Source organism: Bufo gargarizans, chromosome 4, assembly GCF_014858855.1.
Source record: "Bufo gargarizans isolate SCDJY-AF-19 chromosome 4, ASM1485885v1, whole genome shotgun sequence".
Lineage (NCBI taxonomy): Eukaryota > Metazoa > Chordata > Amphibia > Anura > Bufonidae > Bufo > Bufo gargarizans.
In genome coordinates this window covers 377614133-377638585 of record NC_058083.1, presented here as the reverse complement: position 1 = coordinate 377638585, position 24453 = coordinate 377614133, and the positions used below count along the sequence as shown (strand labels likewise).

Below are 24453 nucleotides of genomic sequence, written 5' to 3'. Positions count from 1 at the left end.
TCCAGTGTGGTCAGATCAGGAGAGAAGAACAAGATATAATCCAAATAGATCACTATGCAGAAATTCCTGAAAAACCACATGACAATTACGGAGGCCAAAGGATATAATGACCTATATTAATAATGACCATCTTTGGGTGTTAAAAGTAGTCTTTGAATCGGGATCAGATTGTAAGGTCCGTGGAAGTCCAATTTTGTTAAGATCCTTGTTTCACAGACCCTATCAAAGAGCTCAAAGGCATGAGAGGACATGTGTTCATGTAATGCTCTTTGCCACCACAGTACATACAAAAATTGTTACTGCGTCTGTGTTGGTGCTCTTGTACTGACAATTAAAGTCTGTACGCCTGTATGGGTTCTTGGGTAGTCAAAGAAGAAAGAGCTATTGGCTTCTGACATGATTGTGCCAGTCTAAGAAGTCCCTTCTTGAGGTGTTCTCAGAAATGGAGGTCAATGTGGGTGGCAAGGGTGAGCTGATTATCCAGTGTGGTAGGTACATCACAACCTGTTAACTTATCCTTAATATGCCCTTTCAGACCCTCCCAGAAAGCAGTCACTAAGACCTCGTTGTTCCATGAGGGCAAAGGTACAGAATAATATGGCATACTGACCCACAGTGAGACTACTCTGGTGGAGACGCAGAAGTAAAGAAGCTGTGCAACCAGTTTCCTCAAAAACTTTGCAGAAGGTAGCCAAAGAGTCACAAAGGGTATAGGTTAGTTGGCAACTTTGCTCCCAGAGAGGAGTGGCTCAGGCGAGTGCTTCACTGGGGAGGAGGAAAACCAGAGACACAGCCTTGGACTGGTCTGAAGGAAGCTGATGGGCTTGTGACTCAAAATGTGTCATACACTGGTTCTAAAATCCTGTGGGGGCACAAAGGTGGCACTTGAAATAGAAATGAATAGTTGTAATCAGCTCGCATCAAAGTTTGTGTAAGGAAAAAGACAAATTGTCACAACCAGACAGCTGAGAAGCTCTGACAGAAGCCTATCAGAACCTCCTCATTGAGTTTTCTTTGTTTTTGGTTTTCAGTTCCTCATCTCGTTAGCCTCTCTCAGCTGTCATGTAGTTGGACTGATTGCATCCCTTTAAATTCCTCCCCATAATGCATTAGTGTGCGGTTTATACAGCTTCCTGGAGTGTGTGTGCATGCTGATCCTATTTCCCCGTCTTTTACAAGTTAAGTCTTGTACATTCATTTGTGATTTTCTGTTTGCTGGATCCTAGGTGACCCTGACTCCCTCCGTGTCTAGTGTAGGGAGCCGGTGGTCATGTCCCTTCACTATTGTAGGGTGTTCAGGTGTTATATAGTCGAGGTACGAGGATATGCGATCATCCACCATTGGGATTATCGCATAGGCTGAGCAGCAAGGGAGAGAGCCAGGTCTGATGCAGGGGTCTCCCTTTTTGTTCCTTAGTTTTGGATCCAGTGAGTCATATATTCATTTTGCATTGTCTTGTTTCCTGTACACCTTCCATGACACAAATCCATTCTTCCATCAGCCGCAGTAAGAGACAGACCCAAGTGCTACCATCTTGATTGAAATTCGGAGCAACTCCCTCCCCTCCTTGCCCAGTCTCCGCCCTTTATTGACTAAACAAAAGGTTTAAAAGGGGCTGGCCCAAGACAAGGATACAGGAAGTGATGATGTACAGGAAGTGATGATGTACAGGAAGTGATGACATAGGAAGACAACCATTTAGAATAACATAGCCAGCTAACAAACTCATGTATACAATAATCTAACATTACCACTAGAGTGAACTTTATCCAGCCTTGCTCAGTGATCAATGCCAGATAAAGTTACTATGATCCACATGCAGGTTTATTTACAGGACAACATCATTATCTCCAGCGGATGATCAGGCACACTAGAGACAACAAACGCACGTTCCTTTTGTTTATATTGTTCTCTTAACAAATGCATCCACGCCAAGCAAATAAATCCGCGTCTTGCGCGGGGGCCCTAGCCGGCGGCAATACATGAGCCAACAAAACACTGCTCTGCTGAACACATCAGTCTCCCCCGGCCCACGCTTAGCACATGGACCATTCGCCGATGGAGACCCCTGCGCCCAGCAGCTGTGACAGGACATACACGGGAAGATATCCACTCCAATGGTTTACCCTGACACTGAGAGACATGATGACAATACACAATATATCAAATACACATCCTAATAAAATTTCCACAACACACTGAAGGAGGCAAAGAGGGGGCAACCATTACTTTTATTCAGGCTCTGATCTCCACTGTCACAAACAGTACAGAGTCGCCAATCAGAGCAATCTCCGGCAAGGGACCACTCTGATTGGTCCCTTGCTGCCTGCTCCATTGTCTCCATTGTCTCCATTGTCCAACAGTTTGGACATCGCTATTTCTCTGATTGCAGAAACTTGCATGCAGTCTGGACATACAGCTACGTTCAAATGTAGCTGTGTAGCCCTAGACCTATTATTTTTGGAGCAGTACTTATCATGGTGCATGCCCTTTTTTGTCAGCAAGTTTTATCTTTTTAATTATTTTTAACTGTCGTCCTGATTTTTTGTCTACATTTAATACGTTGCTATATTTATTTGTCCTCTATCTCATGCCAACTTTTGTGCTATTTTCACTAAACAAATAAATGTAATCATTAAAACCGGAATACTTTTTTAACATAGGTTTTCAATTAGGCATGTTTAAAAGCGTCTCTGTCCCTATTTGACAAGTTTCTGCATGGATCATTTTTTTCAATGGAACAAACAAAAACCGTTTAATTGTCTTGTCTTGTTAAACAACAGGAGCCCAGCAGATCTGTATTTATATATATTTTTTTTGTACAATGCAGTCTATGGTACCAGATGCTACATGATAGGATCCTGTTGAATCTTGTTGCTTCATTTTGCATTATCTGTTTTGAAGTCAGTTTTCTTTTCCAAATAAACTTGGAATTTAAATAAAAGGGGTTGTCCCACAAAAATATTCTACAGTTTTCAAACCAGCACCTGGATCTTAATACCTTTTTTAATTGCATGCAATTAAACATTTTACAAAGCCACTGAGTTAATCAATAAGATGTATCTGTGTAGCGCCACCTGCTGTTTTTTTTCTTTTCTTATTCTTTGACCTGCTCACTGAGATGGCCACACATGCTCAGTTTCATCCTTCAAGTGGCTACTGAGCTGTGATAGGGAAAGCATGCATAGGGCTGGTTCTAGCTTTGTTAGAAAGAGATTGTTGTGTACTACAGGATTTTCATTTTTTACATTAGTCATGGGATAACCCCTTAGAAAAGCAAACAGTAAACTTAGCCTTATCGTTAAGCAGTACTATGCTCACTGTCCGGAACCAGAGCCAGCAAACTCAGAAGATGCTCAGAAACTCAGATAATGCTAAAACAGCAGACAAGCGGGTTAATCTAGAAAACTGGCCATAGTCTGAATACCAGGAGAATCAGTAGAATCCAAAACAGCAGACAAAAGAGGTAATCTACGAAATAAGCTACAGTTAGATAACAGGAATTCAAATGCAGAACGCAGCACAAAATACAGAAACCAGGATACAATTGAACATTTCTGAAATTGGCCGTCTAGCTCTGTGATTGGATGCTGATTGGCTCAGCTTCCATTCTCACTGAGAGTTTACACAGCCAGGACTTGGCTGGTCAGCATGGCAAGCCTCCCAGCACAGCCATGTATAGTTCTGTATTTTGGCTGGGTAAATTCCTGACCTTTATCATTGTATTACACACAGTGTTTTTAAAAAAAAACTTTACAGTTTTTGTGGCAGTTTTTAATTTTTATTTTTTGTGTGGATTCAAAGGAAAGGAGTAAAATAATGGAGTGCTTCTAAATCCCATTCTGGCTTTGGCACTAAAAGTGCAAAAAGATAACTTTCTTAAAACAGATGTGCTGAAAATAATTTTTATAAGATAAAAAAAAAATTCTCGCAAAATAGGCAGGTGCGCGTTAGAATCCGTACTTCCATAACCACTATGTATTGCAATATGAATCCCCTTGTGGCCACACTGAGCACAGTACAGGCAGGAGCATTGCATCTACTGCTTGTACCAGCACTGCTCTGCTAAAGCCTGGCATACATGGTCTATATCAGGCTTTAGCAGAGCGGAACAGGCAGAGGAGAAAATGCCTTATGTGAGCTCCTGTGCTCAACTCTGCTAATAACCTCTATCATATGCAGGCTATTAGCAGAGCGGAGTGAGTACAGAGCATGAGCTGACATAACATATTGCTCCTCTGCCTGTTCTGCTCTGCTAAAGCCTTACATAGAACATTGATGCCAGGCTTTAGCAGAGAAGTGCTGGCACAAGCAGGAGCAGTGATGCTCCGGCCTGTACTGTGCTCAGTGCGACCACAGGGGGATCCGTACTCCAATGCACAGTGATATATGGGAGTATGGATTCTAAAGTGCAATAGGCACCTGAACGTCAGGTGCCTATTTTGCTAGGAAAGCTAGTAAAATAAAGTACATTTAGAAAAATGTCTGACCATGTGGACTGGACTTTCATGAACTTGGTGTTGTGGAAATGTTGTATTCCATTCTCCTTCATTATATAAAATAAAAGAGAGAGGAGGCAGCACCACATGTGCAGTGTCAGTTGGTCACATAAAAAGGCAGATATTAGGGTACGCTTACCATAAGTGGTTGTGAAGAGTCACAACCACTGTAGAGGGTCTTGCTGGTAATTTTTCTCACCGACTAGCAACCGGTATAGGTCAAACTGCAGCCGTGGTTTCTTCTGTAGTGCCTCACTAGGAGCACCTAGCAGTGTGTAACTCTGTTCGTTATCTGTTAATGTTATGCCTGTTTCTGTTCTTGTTTGTGGCAGTTTGCTTCCGGTCATGTCTGTTTTGTCCGCCTGCGGAAAGGGATCCCTGGCACATGACTCTGTAATTCTGCCCCACCATGCATGGGAAGATTGCATTGTATGCCCCGTACAGAATGGGAAGGAAATACAGTGTCTGTGCTCTTTACTCCTGGGAAAGAAAGACCTTCAGCTGAACCCCCATTTTAAAAAAAGGGGAAAGACCAACAAGACTGGAAAATCACTTATTGAGACCAGCAACATGCACAACTATTGGGGTCTACATTTGTTGGTGCTATGGCCGCATCCGGAGACACCGGGAGGTGACTTTAAATTTGGACCCCTCTCCCAGTTCAGAGTTTGGGTATAGGAGCCAAGCTTCTTGGAGCCCAAAATAATCACCCTACCAGAATCATCACCCACCACAGTGGGGTCTAGCAATGCAGTAGTCATCAGTAGCAGTCATTTGTGTTAAGGTCAGACAGGGTTTATCATATGTGGCGCACTGACAGCTATCATAGATCCAGAGGAGAGAGCTAGGTGAAGAATGCCATTGCACCTTCGCTACAAGAAACCTAATCCAGTGCCCTAGCTTCTGCAGTGCCTACTCCTGTGCAGCCTGAGCCAGAAACATCAGTGACTGTCAGAGAGCTCCGTTGTTCTGCAACTCGCCTGCCACCTGAATCCACAGCCGTTGCTGCCGACTTAAGCATTGCGGACCACATTGCAAAAGCACTGCTAAAGAGGATCCTAAAGAGGCTGTGCATTCCACTTATGCTAAGATGAAGAAATAAAGGGGGGCATTTATTAAAACTAATGTAAAGAAAAAAATTATTTTTCCAAAGGAGCACTGAAAAATTAAAGGTTAAGTCTGATTGGTTGCTGTGGACAACTAAGCCAGTTCAACTTTACACCAGTTTTGATAAATCTCCTCCAAAGAGTTAAAGAGACATGGGTAAGAGACTGGCCTTGTTGAGTGTGATATTGGCCCACATAGCTTGCATGTAGAACGCCTTAAAATCCTGCCATTTTCACCCTGGCCACTAGGCCCAATAGGCGCCAATTCTTGGTGTGTACAGATCACTTTACAGCAGTTACTTGCTTACCTGTTACAATAGGTGATTGTCAAAGTTTATCTATCTTTACTTGTACAATGGTCTCTGCATTGGACACAGAAAACTCTCCCATATAAGTCAGTAGGATCCCCTCCAGACCACTCTGTCTATGGCCCATGTCGCTGCCTTTAAGCAATTTTCTTTATTCTTTCTAAATGCTGTTCAGAATAGCTCAGACAAGGTTGCAGAAGCATAATAGTGTTCAGAAAATAAAATAAAATAAATAATCTACACTCAGAAAAATCTACAGTGAAAACTGGTGGCAAAAAAAAACGGAGGGATGATGAAGATGAAGGATCACATGACCCTGGGAGGGAAAAAAGGGAAAGACCAACAAGCGGCTTGCCTTGATTGAGTGAAAGGCTTTAAGCCAATCAGGAGCAGGATTTTGGAAGGTCCTTCAGTATCCAGGCTGGAGAGAAGCAATTATATGCGCAGTTTACAATCTTAGCGCATGTGTGTTGGCTGTGTCTGGCAAAAAGCTATTACAGACACAAGCCACTGATCTAGATGTGGTAGGGTGAGTATAAGAATGTCATTAGTGAAAAGTTCAAGTTCCAGTGAAAAATCTGCAATTGAAACTCAAAATTCAGTAACAACCTAAAAAAATAATAATAATAGTTTCTACAGTTTGTGTTTTATAGGCTTTTTGCCAGCATCAATAGCAATATATTCTGTTATGAACTGCTGAAGGCTGTGCATACTTTTATGGTTGGTAAACTATACTACAGGTACAGGTATATATTAGTCCTATTTCTTTATTGAGCGCTGTTAGACTGACATAAAATATTTTAAAATGTGGACATTATTTTTTTTTTTTAACCAAGATCATGATGACATTTTAAGTAAGGGCATACTGTATGTATCATGTAGAAAACTGTTTTTACATCATCCTCCTATATTGCCCTAGCAAAACTGATTGTTTAATCATGGCATTCTTTTACATAAAAGCTAGACATAACAATTGTGCTATCTTCAGTCTAAGGTTCACATAGCAAAGAGAAACATATGCACAGAACTATGCCAGTTATTTAACATGAAAGACATTCTACATAGAAGTTTTCAGATTACGTACAGTACTGTGCAAAGGTTTTAGACAGGTGTGGAAAAATGCTTTCATAAATAGAAGTGTTAATAATTTCTATCAATAAACAAAATTCAAAGTGGAATGAACAAAAGGGAAATCTAAATCAAATCAATATTTGTTGTGACTAGCCTTCAAAACTGCACAACTCCTTCTAGTGGCACTTGCACAAAGTCAGGGATGTTGTAGGACTATAGTCAGCTATGTGATTGCCTACACCAAACAGGGAAAAATGATCTTCATTTTGATACATATGTAGGTTGAAAGTCATTAACTGAAATAGAAACAACTGTGTAGGAGTCTGGGTGAGGAACAGTCAAACTTTGCTACAAAGGTGAGATTGTGATTCATGTCACAGGCCATACATCATGGCAAAACTGAACACGGCAACAAGACACAAGGTAGTTAGGGCTCATGCCCACACATACGGCGGGTCCGCAATATACGGGCCACTGGCAGTGTACATTCCGCATCTCGGATGCGGACCCATTCACTTGACTGGGTCTGCAAATCCGGAGATGCGGTGTGGAACGGAACGGAACCACGGAACAGAATCACTAAAGAGTGCTTTCGTGGGGTTCCGTGCTTCCGTTCCGCAAAAAAGTAGTGTATGCACTAATTTTTTGTGGTGCGGACCGTCTCATGCGGATCGCAGACCCCCATTCAAGTGAATGGGTCCGCCATCCGCATGCGGCTGCCCCATGGTCGTGCATTGTGGATCGCAATTTGCGGTCCACAGCACGGGCACTGAACGCTTATGCTCATGGGCATGAGCCCTTATACTGCATAAGCAAGGTCAGATAAAGAATTCAAAGCAGTCTGGTGTGCCAAGATGTGCTGTCCAAGCTCTTTTGAAGAAGCACAAAGAAAGGACCATAGATGTAACCAAGGAAACATAGTGCAGCAGATGAAAGACACATTATACTGTACATACTTTCCTGCAAAATCCGAAGATGTCCAACAGTGCCATGATATCAGAACTGGCAGAAACCAGTGGAGCCAAGGTATACCCATGCACTGTTCAGAGAAGTCTGGCCAGAAGTGAACTTTATGGAAGAATTGCAGCTAAAAAGCTATATCTTTGACTTGGAAACCAGGCCAAGTGATTCACCTATGCACAAAAACATAGGGGCTGGGGTGCAGAAAAATCTCAACGGGTGCTCTGGACTGATGAGTCAAAATTAGAAATATTTGGCTTTAACAGAATGCAGTTTATTTGCTGAATGGCTGGAGGATGGTAAAAAAAATGAGCGTCTGCAGGCAACAGTGAAGCATAATGGAAGTTCTTTGAAAGTTTGGGGCTGCATTTTGTAAAATGGAGTTGGGGATTTTGTCAGGGTTGTTAAATAATAGTAGAAGGCAGGCACCACAGTACTAATTAGAAAAAGGGTGCTGCCCATTTGCAAAGCACTACAACAATATATTACAAAATGGCACACGAAAAGATGGTGCACACCAGGAAATCACATGATTAAGTACCAAACGTTTATTCATATCCCAAACATGATCAGAAAGATATTATAAATAATGAAAACAGTGTATTATGGAAAGTGTTGAATTTTTTTATTTTATTTAAACCCACATTTTCCACCTTCCACACAATCAGCCCCTTATAGGGTATTAAATTGCAGTGAGACAAAGTACCAAATGAAAAAAGTGCAAAAACTCTAAATGACATTGATAATGTCACTTACTAATTATCTGCAAATATAAAAATGCAACAACATATACTGTACAAAGATTAGTGCTGCAAAAAAGCAATACAAAGGCATACTAGTAGTGATACAACAGATACCAGTCTCGCATATCAGCCTTAGTGAAAGAAACAAGGGCCCCACGTGCATAGTCGCTGCCTGCAGCTTGGTAAGGATTGTTATGAACAATGGTTGTGGAACTTCAGTGATCTCCTCAGGAGCTGCTTTAGAGGATAGGAGTGGTAGCAGCCCTGATGAAGTGTTGTGTCATGGTATACTCCCTCAGATTATTTCTTTCTGGCGATTGGTGCATTGAAAATATAGTACTGAAGAATGAAGGGAGAGTTTTTTTTTACTAAGTACAACGTAGATCTTGAAGTACATACAGTAACAGCAGGCTTTAAGTGCAATTGTGGTATGGCACCAGCAAGGCATCTGGAGGCAGGTTGGATGGCTGCAATTCCACACTTAGGTTATACTGGCCTAGTGGTTGTTTGGTGATGGGAGGCTTGGCTGTAATCCCTCACCTTACAGCAGTGTCTGTAGTTGCAGAAATAGCAGTTCACTCTGCTGTCTGTAATCTCACGGCCTTACTTGAGGACAATTGGAGCAGTTATCTCTGTAGATTAGGTAACAAAAGCAGGAGCTTTGCTGGTTGCTTCCTTTCCTCTCTGTCTCTGAACAGGAACTCCCCTATTGGCAGGGAGCAGTAACAGCCTACTCCTACCAGGGTTAACCCTGTTCCTGCTAATCTTTGGCATCATTTCTTGCTGGTAGCTACAGTTAGAAGCAAACAATAAAACATAGAACACACCAATAAACAATTTGTAGTAACCACAGGTCTGGGATAGTACTTTGGGCCATTCTTGAGGGCAATGTCCTGGAAGTCCCCTGGTTTTCATCCTTTAACCTCTATACAGTGATCTGGTCTTTTCTGCAGGGGAGTCACCAGGCCACTACCTCTTGTAATAGTCCTGTTACAGCTTGCAGATGACCAACAAGGGTCAGAGACACTGATGCAACGCACCAAGGAATCAGCACAGTGAACAGACATGGGTAAGGCAGCAGAGAATCAGAGTCCAGGAAACAGGCAGAAGTTGGTACACAGGTGGAAAAACGAATGCAGCTCTTTACAGGGTCAAGCAGACCAGAGGACCCGAAAGCATCTGTAGAGACCTATTGCTCAGGCAACCACTAAAGGAAACAGCCAGGTATATATATGAGCAGCTAATTAGCAATTGGACACAGCCATGCATCTCACAAAGCAGGAGAAAATGAACCCTTGCAGTGTTGCAGACAGGTTCTAGGAATACAAGTCCCAATACACACAGGACACAGAGACCTTGGCCTGCTGTCAGAGTGCTGGAGCTACATAAGACAGCGGCTGAGGAATGCAGCAACCATGCCCTACCGGGAAAGCAGGACAGCAGTGGACACGGGCTGCCAGCATAACTGGTGTCCTCAATGCAGAGAAACACACAGCTACTTATGCAGTACTATCAGAGAGGCATCTGATTGGCTTCAAATTTATTCTGCAGCAGGACAACAAACATACTGTTGATGTAATTACAAACAATCTTCAGCATAAAGAACAGTCTTGGAGGTGGTGATATGACCCCCACAGAACCCTGATCTCAACATCATTGAGTTCTTCCTCTTAGGGTCCATTCACACGTCTTCAATTCCGTTCCATATTTCGTGGAACGGAATTGCGGACCCATTCATTTTACACCATGTGCACTTCCGGGTCCGCATTTCTGTTCCCCCCAAAAATAGAACATGCCCTATTCTTGTCCGCAATTGCAGACAAGTGTTGGACTCGAATATTCGAATAGTGAATATTAGTCGCAAATATTTAGAATATAGTGATATATATTCGTAATTTTGAATATTCTAGATATTTTTTTTCCTCTTGCTTGTGGGCCAATGAGAAGGCTGCAATGTCTTTGTCTGAGCTTAGCAACATCCCTAGCAACCAATAGGAAAGTTTCCTACCCCTTAATATATAAGAACCTCCCCAGCAGCCCTTGTATGCAGTATTTTGCAGTTCTGATAGAGACAGCAGTGACATTGTTGTGCTCTGTGGTTTGCTGTGTCATTACGTTAGATAGTTAGTAAGTTAGCTGATATATATATTTTAAGGGATCGCCTCTTATTTGGGGGTCATTCTCACAGATACGCCTTTAGGACACCAAGTTTCAGGTCCAAACAGTGTATTTATTGTTCAACACCAGCAACAATAAAATGACAAAATAATAAACACTCGCCCGTCCAGGCTCTAACTAAACATAAAGTTTCCTGACTCACCTAGGTCCCAGTTCACACCCTGTGAACTAGTGCGGCTTTGTCAGCCAATGTCCGACAGCCTCCTGGCTGTACAGAGCACAGTACGCCCACTGTCTCCAGTTCAGTATTTCTTGTGGGGAATTGGGGCTCAGTAGTCTGCCTGACTATGGCCCTGCGACCCTCCCAGGCGTCGCTGCGTCCCCCAACTCCAGGCTATCGCCCAGCTTTGTGGTCCCTCAGCCTTGCCCAGCTGAGACCACCCAGATAGAGCCTCCAGGCCTCTGTCCACAGGTACCACACTCCCCCCTTTCTGACACTCTGGGAGGTGCCTTGTGCCAGGCTGATTACCTCCAGCTTCTCTCACCTGTGGTGGAACAGGGGTGTGGACTGAACTATCCACCCCTTCCTTGCCTCTAACCTGAGTGAGACCTGTCACTGTCTCACAATATATAATACAGATAGTTAGTGGGAGAATAGTGATATAGTGTAGCTGATTCTGCGGCCCATACATACATCCATACAGTACATACATGCATAGTGCTGTGATGTCACAAGTTCACAACAATACTTAGTGCACCAATCACTAATAAGTAGTCAGAGCTGTTTAAATGTGAAGTTGCACGAATTGCGCCAAAATATTCGCATCATTGGTGCCAATTTCGCAATTGAAAATATATTGGAGAACTCTATCTGCATATAAAGCTATTGTAATGTTCTGCCGTGCCAACCAATTTCTCCAGTCTCAGAAAACTTCTAGCAGCTTGAAAAATGCAAAAGTGACCCACGCCTGTATTTCGAGCGCATTACACAATATTACATTGCCAATTTTCAGCGATCAAGAAAATAATCTCAAATTCTCAAATTCTTGAATATATGACAAATATTCTACCAAATATTTGCAAAATATAGCAAATTTGAATATTGCCCCTGTCACTCATCACTATTCATTAAATGCTCATTCAGTGTTAAGTGCCTGGAAGCTGAAAGACTTGCTTGTTGTGCAAAGCCTGATTTAATGTTATTGCTGAGTATAGGTGAGGAAACCATTGTTTAGTTAGTGCCCAGACAGGCACATATTTCTATTTTTGATTGTGAACTTTCTCAAAGTCAAGACTTAAGTTTGGCTTACATTATATTGTTATGTATGCAAATAACTAATTTGGAAGTATTGGTGCATGTCAAGTCTGTCATCATTAACCCCACCTATGAATACTGATTCCAACACCACATGTAAACTACAGTGTGCATTGCAATTTAAATCAATCATATGCTTATTTTAAACCTTTTTGAAGTGGAAAATAGAGATGAGCGAAGGTATGGTAAATTCAGATTGGCCGCTTCACCAAATTTCACAAAGAAATTTGCTTTGTGACAAATTAATTTGTCACAAAGCACATTTCTTTATATGTAGTGGAAGCAATGAGGGGGAACTGCGATTGTGCCGCCCTCGTCATTAAACCCCTTAAATGCCGTGTTCATCGCTAATTGCGGCGTCTGAGATTTAAAAATGAAGGCTTTCAGGGGTTAATTAGTTTTAAAAAAAATACTCACCTTATCCATTTGATCACAAAGCGCTGCCACTGATTGAAAACACCTCATAAAATCTTGCTCGGTGATGTTATGTGCAACATGTAGTTGTTCAGGGCCAGATTATCATTGGAACTACAGGAAGATTTGATTTTAAGATTATTCTTTGGTTTCAGCTTAATAATTTTCTGCTTGTTGTTTCCTAGAGGTGGGTGGGGGGCACAGAAGGCTAAAAGTGCTGACACACCTTTAATGGCTGTCAGCCAATAGCTATCTCTTCTGACTTCCTCAGGCACATACATGATCAGTTCAGCTTTCTATAGGGAGAGAGGAGAAGGACACTGTAAGACACCTGGCTGTAGCTTATCTCTTAGGAGAACAAAACAGCTGAGCAAAAAAAAAAAATGAAATTCTCCCAAACCTTTTCTCCGCCAACATCAGCTGTTGGGGAAGAGACAGGAGCTCCCCATACACATTAGATTCAATAATAAAGACTTGTCACTCAATAGTAAATACGATGCTTGTAAATGTATTTAATTGTAATCCAGAGAAGTGAAATCATATAGATGGTGTTTCGGTCCTAAAACCTCTTAGGCATGGAATGCCTAGGATGGAGCCATATAATAATGAGTAGAACTGAAGTATTACAGCAGTAATCACCACTAAGAAGACATCTGTGTGACTATCTCTACAACTCTGTAGAAAGGTAGCCTGGACCACTAAGAAGACACTTGTGTGACTATCTCTTCAACTCTGTAGAATGGTAGCCTGGACCACTAAGAAGACCCCTGTGTGACTATCTCTACAACTCTGTAGAAAGGTAGCCTGGATCAGGGGTAGCCACCGCACTCTGGAGTGTCAGTGGACCTGTAAGTAGCCAGGTCAACCAGTACAGACCAGCCAGCTTGCTGAGTGTGTGAAACACTCATAGTGTGGTATACCGACTCTGCTAAAGGCACTAAATATACCGTGAACGTGGAGTGTGTCAGAAAGGGGGATACTACAACCTGTACAACTGCCAGTGCAGAATGTGCATCGTGTCCGTTTTGGAGAGAATCATAAACTTACACAAAAGTATGGAGTGTGCAAAGTATGTCTGTCTGTGATAAAGGTGAAACAACCATTTGAGTCATAAACCCTCAGGCAGAATGTTAATAGCTACAGCAGTTTTTTGTGATTGAGATCGCACTGTTACTTTGATAAAACAAACTGTGAATTGAGGAGAAATGTGCTGCTGTTAGCCATAAATGGGTTAAGGCCAGATATGCAGCAAAGCTGGGTTGAGTCGAGGATCAGAATAGCGGTCACATACAAGGTATCCTCATACTGTGTAGCACATCTGAGGAAAGACCTCATGGTTTGTTAGCATGCAGCAGAAAATGAACTGGGAAATGCTACCCTAGTGGAGAGAGGATGAGAGAAACTCTGTTGTAGTTTTCAAATAGAAGTGAGTGACACTTGTCAATTGGCACACCACTCCAGGACCCAGAAAGGATTGACATGGCAGCAAGGCACAAATCAGGGTAGACAAACTTCATAGTCTTCACAGGCTGGATCATAAATAGACTTCTGAATAGCCAGGTCAACTAGTATAGTCCAGCCTACAAGTTCTACAAGTTTGAAAAATCTATATAGAGTGTGGCTGTGCTAAGTAGAGACCATCTGAAGTTCAGATACAGTGAGTGTGGTGGGTATGGCAAAAAGTAATAGTGCAACTTGTTTAGATGTGTACAGATTATATTTTGGTGTGCTGGATGGAAAGGGTCCACAGCCTGTAGAAACACCTTAGTAGAGTGTTCAGAGTGCACTGTTTGGAGTGTTGATATGGCCTGTCACAAACAGCATCTGCCATCTTTATTAATGATACTGAGAACGAGACGCCATGGCAAGTTTGTCATTGCTCATTAAAGCTCAGCACAACACCAAAAAAGAAAGAGAGAGCCAGATTGGAACCTGTCATCAGAGGAGACAGAGTGTGTGAGAAAGTAAGCCTGTGTCCCCAAAAAGAGACCATGAGAGAGTGTGTTTGCGAAAATGTTTGCCACGAAAACTATGTCCACTGTGAGAGACTGTTTTAACCTCTAAGCCAGTTACCTCTTGTGAGAACTTTGTGTTACTCCGCATGAGATCAGTGGAGCTGTTGTTCCAAGTTACGTTTCTCTGCTTGTTTCCTTATATCATCCTTCAGTAAAACGATCCTGGAGATCCTCTTTACAGGCTGTTTGCTGGTTCCTGCTCCCTCTTAACACACAGAAAATATGTGCACTGCTCATCCAATCACTGGCTGGGGTGGTCATTTCTATGGCCACTGATTGGTTTAGTTGTCATTTTCTATGTGTTTCAAGGAGAACTAGGAAGTAAAGACCATTGAAGGGACTGTGCGGTATCACAAAGGGTCCAGGGTATGCTAGTCTGAGACTATTAATACTTTTAGTTTTTTTAGCTACAGGTTACATCCTAATTTATTTGTGAACACTAGTGTATGTGTTGTAAAAACATTTTCACTATAAATTGTAAAGCTTGAAGTATAAGCTTGTAGTTTAGGGTGGGTTCACACTAGCATTAGGGATTCTGTTATGGCTTTCCATTATAACATGGTTATAATGGAAAATAACGGAATCCATAAAACGGAAGGACTGATCCGTTCTTCTGCCCATAGACTTGTATTATGACGGAATGCAAAGTGTAAACCTTTAAATTGCATTCCGTTTGCTCTCCGTCCGAATAGAAGTCTATGGGAATCAAAACAGATCAGTCTGGGTCTTGACAGGACTTCGTTTTCCGTCTTGCATAACGGGATCCAGACTGATCCGTTGTGCTTTCCCATAGACTCCTATTAGGACTTAAAGCATTCTATCTGGGCATTCCGTTATTTTCCGTTATAACCATGTTATAACGGAAAGCCATAATGGAATCCCTAACGCTAGTGTAAACCCACCCTTAGACTGACAACTTGAGATGGTAAATGTTGGAGATGTAGGCTTTTCTATTACATAACACTTTTTCCCCATTATTTATTTTAAGATGTTTCCAGATGTGTTGCAGAGAGGAAATACACTCAAGAACAAGCCCGCAAAGAATTTCAGCAAGTGTTTATCCCGGAGTGCAATGATGATGGCACATACAGTGAGGTTAGACATTTTGATTTATTTATCAATTCCATATATGCGCTTTTGTAATTAGTCTACAATAGCAGTAATTAAGTCAAGCCATGAGTCAAAATAAATTATAAATCACATAACCACAGATTTAGACTTATTTGTAATTATAGTCCTGGTGGAGAGAGTAAATGTTTTAGCAATTTGAGCATTTAATCACTAGACTAAATGCCTCCAGGGCTCTAATAGATTTTCTACATGCAAACTTTTTTTTAGCACATTTTGCCACAGTGATGCTTTTGACTAGAAACTAGTATCCATTTGTTTTGGCTTGACTTTTGATATTACGAAGTACTGTAAGAACATTTCTCACACAAATAACAATGCACATATCAGTGCAATTTACTGGTAAAAGTTCTTGATTCTAGGCTGTAGCATAATTCCTCCAAATCTTTTTCAGAAAATTGTATCTAATTACATACTTTTCTCTGTATTATATTGTGTATTTTTCAGAATAGGAAAATTTAGTCCTGGCAGCTTTTAAAGTGCTCATTATTGAAATAAGAAGGAATTATAGAATGTGAGACCAACCTGACCCCCACCACACAGTGTTCTCACTCTGTTTTGAGAAAATGTCATAAAACACTTTCACATAAAAAGTCCAATGCAATTTAAACCTTGTTAATAAGTCTTCTGAACCGTTTTTCTGGCACATATGAATGCACTGGAAAAGGTGGTCAGGTCTTCATAGTCATTGCTGAGCACAACTCATTTCTGAAAGACAGCTCAGCAGCTTTTTTATGTTTAGAACTGGCGTAGGATGCGCCAAAGTTATCGAGAGGTCTGTATATCTTCATAATGCTGGTCTTAATAAATGTGCTCAATAGTCCATATTTTGGATTTAGCCTAAATTAAAGGAGTTGTGCAGGCAGTTTGTTGATGACCTAAGGCAGTTTGTTGATGACCTATTCTCAGGATAGTTCATCAGTATCTGAGGAGGTGGCTTTCCATGCTAGTGCTGCTTCTTCATTACACCTGTTGTTTTTGCAGAGGCGACATAATGTAATTAAAAGTACTCTGTCCATTTAAGTGAATGGAGCGAGAACTTGCAATAACACTGCACCAGAGAGACTTCCGATATGATGGACACTGTGATGGAGAGGATGTAGCACTCGCATGGAGCACTGCCTCCTCTCCAAACAGCTGATCGGCAGGGGTACCAGGTGTCAGGACAGGACATCTGCATTTCCCTATAACCGGCCTGCCCTATGTTCCACGGAAAACTTAAAGTTCTGTAGAGACAAAAAACACCTGGTGACCCGAGCATTCCTCTCTTTGGCTTGGCTCATTCACTTGAGAGGGGAGTGGTCGGTCACCAGACAGAGCTTTCTCCCCAACAGATAATAGCACAGAGACTCGAGTGCTCATTTGATGGCCAGGCACTCTCTCTCCACTATACTGTACCTAGTCTCAGCTGGGGTAAGTTTGAAGCTCAGGAAAACTATGGGATGTTCCTCCCCATTGATGTCCTGAGAGAGTACAGCTCCGAGGCCTACTTCAGAGGCATCTGTCTGTACCACAAACTCCCTCTTGAAGACGGGCGTAACAAACCCCGGAGACCCACACAGGGCCGACTTCAAAGCAGAGAAAGCCTTTTCAGCCTGCTCATTCCACTGGACCGTCATTGACTTGCGTCCCTTCAAAAGGCCTGTCAATGGTGCAGCGACTGTAGCAAAGTGGGGGACAAACCTCATATAGTATCCCACCATTCCCAGGAACGACTTTACTTGCCGAGTAGTGAACGGTTTCCCTATCTTTCCAGGGTTTGAGCAGATTCACATGGTACACCTGCTCCGGCTTTCGACTCCCCAGCTGATGTACCTCTCCAATGTTTTCAAGTACTTCATAGGGCCTGTGCCACCTAGCTAGAAACTTACTGTCTACGGGTGGTACCAGAACAAATACCCGATCACCTGGGTTAAAGTTCCGGTCCCGAGTCTGCTGATTATAGACCCTACTCTGGGCTCGCTGCGCTGCCTCCATATGCTCCCTAATAAGAGGTAACACTGTTTCCATCCTTTCTTGCATCTGGGTGACGTATTCAACAACACGTTTGTGCGGTGTGGGTTGTTCCCACGCCTCTTTGTCCATGTCCAACAGACCGCAGGGGTGTCTGCCGTATAGCAGTCCGAAGGGCGAGAACCCAGTAAAGGCCTGGGGAACCTCGCACAAACATGAGATAGAGCAGAAGAAGGTCCCAGTCCCCTCCCATCCTTAGACACCACTAGCTTTAACATATTGTTTATTGTTTGAATAAACCTCTCTACCAGGCCATCCGTTTGCGGATGATACACGGATGTCTGTAGCTGTTTTATGTGGAGAAACTTACAGAGTTCCCTCATGACCTTGGACATAAACGGGGTCCCTTGGTCAGTCAGAACCTCCTTAGCAGACCCACTCAAGAAAAAAATCTCCATTAACTCCTTAGCTATGAGTTTGGCTGATGTATGACACAGTGGCACCGCCTCCGGGTATTGAGTGGTGTAGTCGAGGATGACCAAGATGTGTTGGTGCCCTCTAGCGGACTTCAGTACTGGGCCTATGAGATTCATAGCGATCCGCTCGAATGGAACCTCAAAATTTGGGAGAGGGACCAGTGAACTCCGGAAATGTGGCTGGGGGCTGGATATCTGGCAGGTTGGGCAAGACTTGCAATACTCTTCCACCTCTCTGAACACACTGGGCCAGTAGAACTGCTGTAGAATCCGGTCCTGCGTTTTCTGCTGGCCCAGGTGTCCCCCAAGAACATGTTGGTGGGCTAACTCTAACATGAGCTTGTGATATACCTTGTGCACCACCAACTGTTCAATATGCTCATCCCGTAGTTGAATTACCTCATACAGCATCTCCTGTTGAATCACAAAATGGGGGAACATAGACTCTGCCCCCAGCTGTTGCGGCTCATCCTCAACTGCTGCCATATTTTCCCAGGCTTGAGATTCGGGTCCTGGTGCTGTTTTGTACCAAACTTATCCCCAGAGACATTGAGGTCTGCCAGCTCAGGACCCGGTGGCAAGTCCTCCATTTCTCCCACCATTACACTTACAGAGGTTGTCTCCCACTCTCACCCCTATGAAGCGTGGCTAGGGTGCCAATGTTGGCACCACCGCCCTGCGTCAACACATGCAGCATCACCATAAAGTCGCCTGGGAGAACTGTGGCACACACCAAATTTAATTCAGTCGAGGCTCCAGCACCTCAGCTGAAGGGAGATGTCTGTCCTTCCCATCATCTGCTGTTCCTGATGCTCCTGCTCCTCATCCACGTCAGACATTCCGTCAGCAATCGATCACCGAAGCGACAACAGTATGCGTGCACCCATCTAACAGCGCAGAAGATGAACGTGCACCTGTCCAAGTTTTTGGTGCTGCAGTCCCTCCCTTTTCCAAGTGGTGGACTCTGCACCTTTCAGAGAACTAATGGCTTGTGCCGAGCCGAGGTGGAGAGTCCCAAGCCGTCGTTTCTTTGCAAAAAAGGCAGTACCAGCCCTGCACACATATGTAGAAGAGAAAGTGGGCCAGTCCTTGAGCCTGTTGGTTCTGCCAAAGTGCATGGCAGTGCTGACGTGTGAAGATTTAACTACGGTCAAGGACAATATATGTCCTTTATGGCCCACTGGGTAAATGTGGTTCCTGCCCAGCCACACCAGCAACTTGGCTAGGTGACGTGACTTCTGCCTCCACATTCTTGTACCATTGGTCCTGCGACAATCTTTGCCTCTGCCTCCTCTTCCTCCACCGTGTCCTCAGGCTCCACTGCAGGGACAATTTACAGTGCTCCTCCGGCATATCACATGTGCAGAGCACGGTGGTGTCACGCTGTTCTGCACCTAGTTTGCCTGGGCGAACGGATTCACACAGGGGAGGAACTGCTCCGCTTCCTTCATCAAGAAATCGAATCCTGGCTTTCTTCTCGACAACTCAAAATCTGAACCATGGTGACCAACAACCTGAAGAACATGGTGTCGGGGCTGAGCCATGTGCCCTGCATGGCGCACATGTTAAATCTGGTTTAACCCCTTAAGGACCAGGCTAATTTTCACCTTAAAGGGACACTGACAGGCCCTATAAACATTTTTCGATATTCCTATACAGTCATAGGTCTATTAAAGTGTATTTCTATGATATAAGAGTACCCCCTGTCCGCCTTTTATACCATGTAAAAACAACTTTATATTCAGCTGTCAATCACATTCCTTTGTGCCTAGGGGTGTTTTTTCTCCTACCTTCGTGCCCAGCCGCGCCTCAACTGTCGATTCCTACCGCCCCCAGCTCATTATTATTCACTGCGCTGGGCAGCTCTTACATTCCCCAATCCTGTCTGATCCCGCGCATGCCCGATAGAGACTTATGGGCCTCAGCCTCAATCGGACCATCTGTGCATGCGTCGTCACCCTCCCAAGCCAAGCCGATGCCCATAAGTCTCTATCGGGCATGCGCGGGATTAGACAGGATCGGGGAATGTACGAGCTGCCCAGCGCAGTGAATAATAATGAGCTGGGCGGCGGTAGGAATCGACAGTTGAGGCACGGCTGGGTACGAAGGTAGGAGAAAAAACGCCCCTTGGGCACAAAGGAATGTGATTGACATATGAATATAAAGTAGTTTTTACATGGTATAAAAGGCGGACAGGGGGTACTCTTATATCATTGAAATACACTTTAATAGACCTATGACTGCATAGGAATATTGAAATATGTTTATAGGGCCTGTTAGTGTCCCTTTAAGGACCAGGCCATTTTTTGCAAATCTGACCAGTGTCACTTTATGCATTAATAACTCCGAGATAGTTTTTTCGTGACATATTCTACTTTGTTAGTGGTACATTTTTCCTGATCTTACCTGATTTCTTTGTGAAAAAATTCCAAATTTCATGAAAAATGTGAAAATTTTGCATTTTTATAACTTTGAAACTCTCTGCTTGTACGAAAAATGGACATGCCCAAAAAATGATATATTGATTTGCATACTCAATATGTCTACATTATGTTAGCATCATAAAGTTGACATGTTTTTACTTTTTGAAGACGTTAGATGGCTTCAAAGTTTTCATGAAAATTTCAAAATCATTTTGATTTTTTTTTTTTTTTTTAGGGACCAGTTCAGTTTTGAAGTGAATTTGAGGGTCTTTATGTTAGAAATCCCCCATAAATGACCCCATTATGGAAACTGCACCCTTCAACATATTCAAAATGACATTCAGAAAGTTTGTTTACCCTTTAAGTGTTTCACAGGAATAGCTGCAAAGTGGAGGAGAAAATTCAAAATCTCCTGTAGCCCTTTTTATTTCATTTTTACAAGTCTTAAAATGAGAAAAAGCACCACAAAATTTGTAGCCCAATTTCTCCCGAATCAGAAAATACCTCATATGTGTATGTAGAGTGATCTGCAGGTGAACTACGTGGCTCAGAAGAGAAGGAGCGCCATTGTGATTTTGGATAGAGAATTTTGCTGAAATGTTTTTGGGGGAACATGTCACATTTAGGAAGCCCCCATGGTGCCAGAACAGCAAGAAACCCCCCAAATAGCCAACCATTTAGGAAACTAGACCCCCTAGTTTCCTAAATGGTGTGCCATGTGGGGGTTTCTTGCTGTTCTGGCACCATTGGGGCTTCCTAAATGTGACATGCCCCCCAAAAATCATTTCAGCAAAACTCTCTGTCCAAAATCCCAATGGCGCTCCTTCTCTTCTGACCCATGTAGTTCACCCGCAGATCGCTCTACATACACATATAAGGAATTTTTACACTAAATTGCTGGGGTTACCCCAATTTTTTTTATTTTTACAAGGGGTAATAGGAGAAAAAGCACCCCAAAATTTGTAGCCCCATTTCTCCCGAGTAAGGACATACCCTATATGTGTACGTAAATTGCTCTGCAGGCGAACTACACGGCTCAGAAGCGAAGGAGCGCCTTTGGGATTTTGGAGAGAGAATTTGGGGGTTTAAAAATTTGGAAGACTGTGGACAAATAAATTAAAATGGGGGATGGGGATTATAAATTTAGTACTCCATGGAAGTGTGTTACTCCCTGAAGCAACTGTCAATGCAGAGGCCCGGATGATCGGGGTATGTGTCACACTGAGTGGTGGTGTACTTCCTTATCCCCCTCCTGTTACACACTGTGCACTTTTTGGGGGACCGTCCCTTCTTTCTAGTATGGGGGACCACACCTGGAAAGTGTTGGCCAGGGAATATCCAGGCGCCTCTAGTTCCTGAGGTACTCCGGCCTGCTCTTTCCCTGTCAGAAAAGATCAGTGCCTTGAGGACTTCCTCGTAGAACTGGAGGAATTTACCTGTGTTTCCAGTGCTCTGGGACAGCACAAAAGAGTTGTACAAGGGAACCTGCATCAAGTAGACCACAACAGGTACCTCGCACAGGGACAGGGGTGATGCCGTTACTGTGAATTGTAGACAGTACAAGGACATCCCTCTTGTCCTTATATCTTACCAGCAACAGGTTTCCACTGGTAACCCCTGGGGTTAGGTACCTGGAGGCGGTGGGTAGGGATGCCTCGTTGACTTTTCCGCACAGTCCCACAAGCAGATGTGGATTTTGTACAGGCGGTCATAGGCAGGATCACCTCCAGGGGACATGCTGCATTATCTGCATAATGCAGACATTTCCGAATGGCCTCAAAACTGCAACGTGTCATGGCCATTCAGTGGGGTCTGGAAGAGGACGTCCCCTCTCCAGTACTGCCTGACACTGTTTTTTTTTACTAAGCCCATGGGCAGCACGAGGCACCAAAACGTCCTCATCTCGGCTTTGACTAGACCATTCTAACACATTTACATGTGAGTGTCGGGGCACAGTGTGTTTTTACATAAGCCCCAAAAAGTGGTAAAAAAACAACAACAAAAAAAACGCTTCAATCCCCGAAAAATGCATCGCCCACCCCACTTCAAAAACTGCGGTGGGGTGGGCGATGCGCTAAAAGTGGCTGGACGCTCTTTTACGGCTAAAAGTGCCGGCCACAGTCAGCGCACCTACAAAAAGAAAAAAAATGTGTCGCCCCCAAAAATGTGGGGGTGGGAGGGGAAAGCTGCAGAATCCCTTAGTTTTGAGGGTGCTGTGGACCCCAGACACCCTTAGATCCGGGTGCTGCACACAAAAAAAAAAAAAATAATAATTCCACTCTCCCTGCCTAACAAAAGCTCTCCCTGAATGTTTATGTGCCAGATGGCACTTTATGGTGGCTCAGGAGCCACGGATGGTGGCGGATCACGTGGGAAGCAGAGGGACCGACACGGAAGTCTGTAGGTGGGTAGAGCGGAGCTCTGGGACGTTATCCCCCCCGTCCAGCCAATCACAGGCGATCCTAAAAGGTGGCGTCACCGCCACCTCACAGGATCTATGGAGGGTGATTGGTGGTGTATTACACCACCAATCACCCTCCTATTCCCAGTCACCGGAGACCCAAATGACCCGGAAACTCTACAAACCGCAGGTCTGATTTTTCATATTTTGCCCCCCTTTTTTTTATTTATTATACAATTCACCTGATATACTCAAAATTGTGCCATTAAAAACTATAACTTGCTCCATATAAAACAAGCTACATCAATTAAACATTGAAAAAGTTATTGCTTTTGAAATGCAGTTATGACTTGTGAAATGTGGTACCAAACCAGGCTGTGTCCTGAAGAGGTTAAAATACTGCAAATATTTTATTAAGTTTTTTCAAGAAACTTTTGTGACATAGGATTTTAAGATATGAGCTTAATAAAATGCTAACTTTTTTAATTGCTCAATCACAGTGTTTGAGTTTTTGTTTACAACAGTCACAGTATTATTATTTTTTAGTTGTGAAATATAATAACTAACATAATTATTTGGTATGTTTACAGGTACAGTGTCACAGTTACACAGGATACTGTTGGTGTGTATCTCCAAATGGTCGGCCACTCAGTGGGACTGCAGTTGTACACAAAACTCCTCGGTGTCCAGGTGAGAAAATGCATCTGTTTATGTCATGTCAATAGGGAAAGCAAAATATGTGGTTATTAAAATCATTGTTTGAACAAATACACACTCCATTGCTGTGCGTAGCAGGAATTGTAACCTGATATATTTTAATAGTTTAAGGACTAAACTAAAACTAGTAGGAACAAGCAAGAAGAAAGAATATGAGAAATGTTTACAGTTAGCTGCAATTAACTTTACAGATATCAACCTGTCTGCAAGAATTAGCAGAAGAGCATAGTGATGGACGAACATCGTCCGGGACATAGAAACATAGAATGTGTCGGCAGATAAGAACCATTCGGCCCATCTAGTCTGTCCAATATACTAAATACTATGAATAGCCCCTGGCCCTATCTTATATGAAGGATGGCCTTATGCCTATCCCATGGGACGGTTCGCAAACACAATCAAATGTTCGCGAACCCCAAGTTTACGGCAGGCCCCATTCACTTTAATGGCAGGCGAACCTGAAAAACCTTCAGCTCATATTTGCAGCCACCAAATACTTAGTAGAAGTGTACAAATAGTCCCACAACATGAACAGTGACATATCAATGACAAAAATTTCAACAAAAAAGATATCTCTTAATCAGGGGACATTTTTATGTGTCTTAAAGGGAAATTTTTCAGAAATGTGTCCTGTTGGAGCCTAGAAAATTTGTAATTTAGGCCGCGGGAGTACTTTGTTCCAATGTCGTTTGTCACTATCTGTAGCTGAGTTAACGCAGCAAAACTGCAAACAAATGCTGCACTACCCAAATGCACTATATAGATAGTATATAATTAGTATATAACACCCCTGCTTCAATCAGTT

The 24453-nt window shown here is 43.0% G+C and overlaps 1 protein-coding gene across 1 annotated transcript in view; it reads left to right on the top strand.

Annotated features, from left to right (window-relative positions):
• LOC122934466 (SPARC-related modular calcium-binding protein 2-like) overlaps window positions 1-24453 on the top strand; it is a 318924-nt gene that overhangs the window by 77147 nt on the left and 217324 nt on the right. The window contains exons 3-4 of the mRNA XM_044289947.1: window positions 15539-15645; window positions 23522-23621. Of these exons, the coding sequence (XP_044145882.1) occupies window positions 15539-15645; window positions 23522-23621 (207 nt within the window). The remainder of the gene's footprint in view (window positions 1-15538; window positions 15646-23521; window positions 23622-24453) is intronic.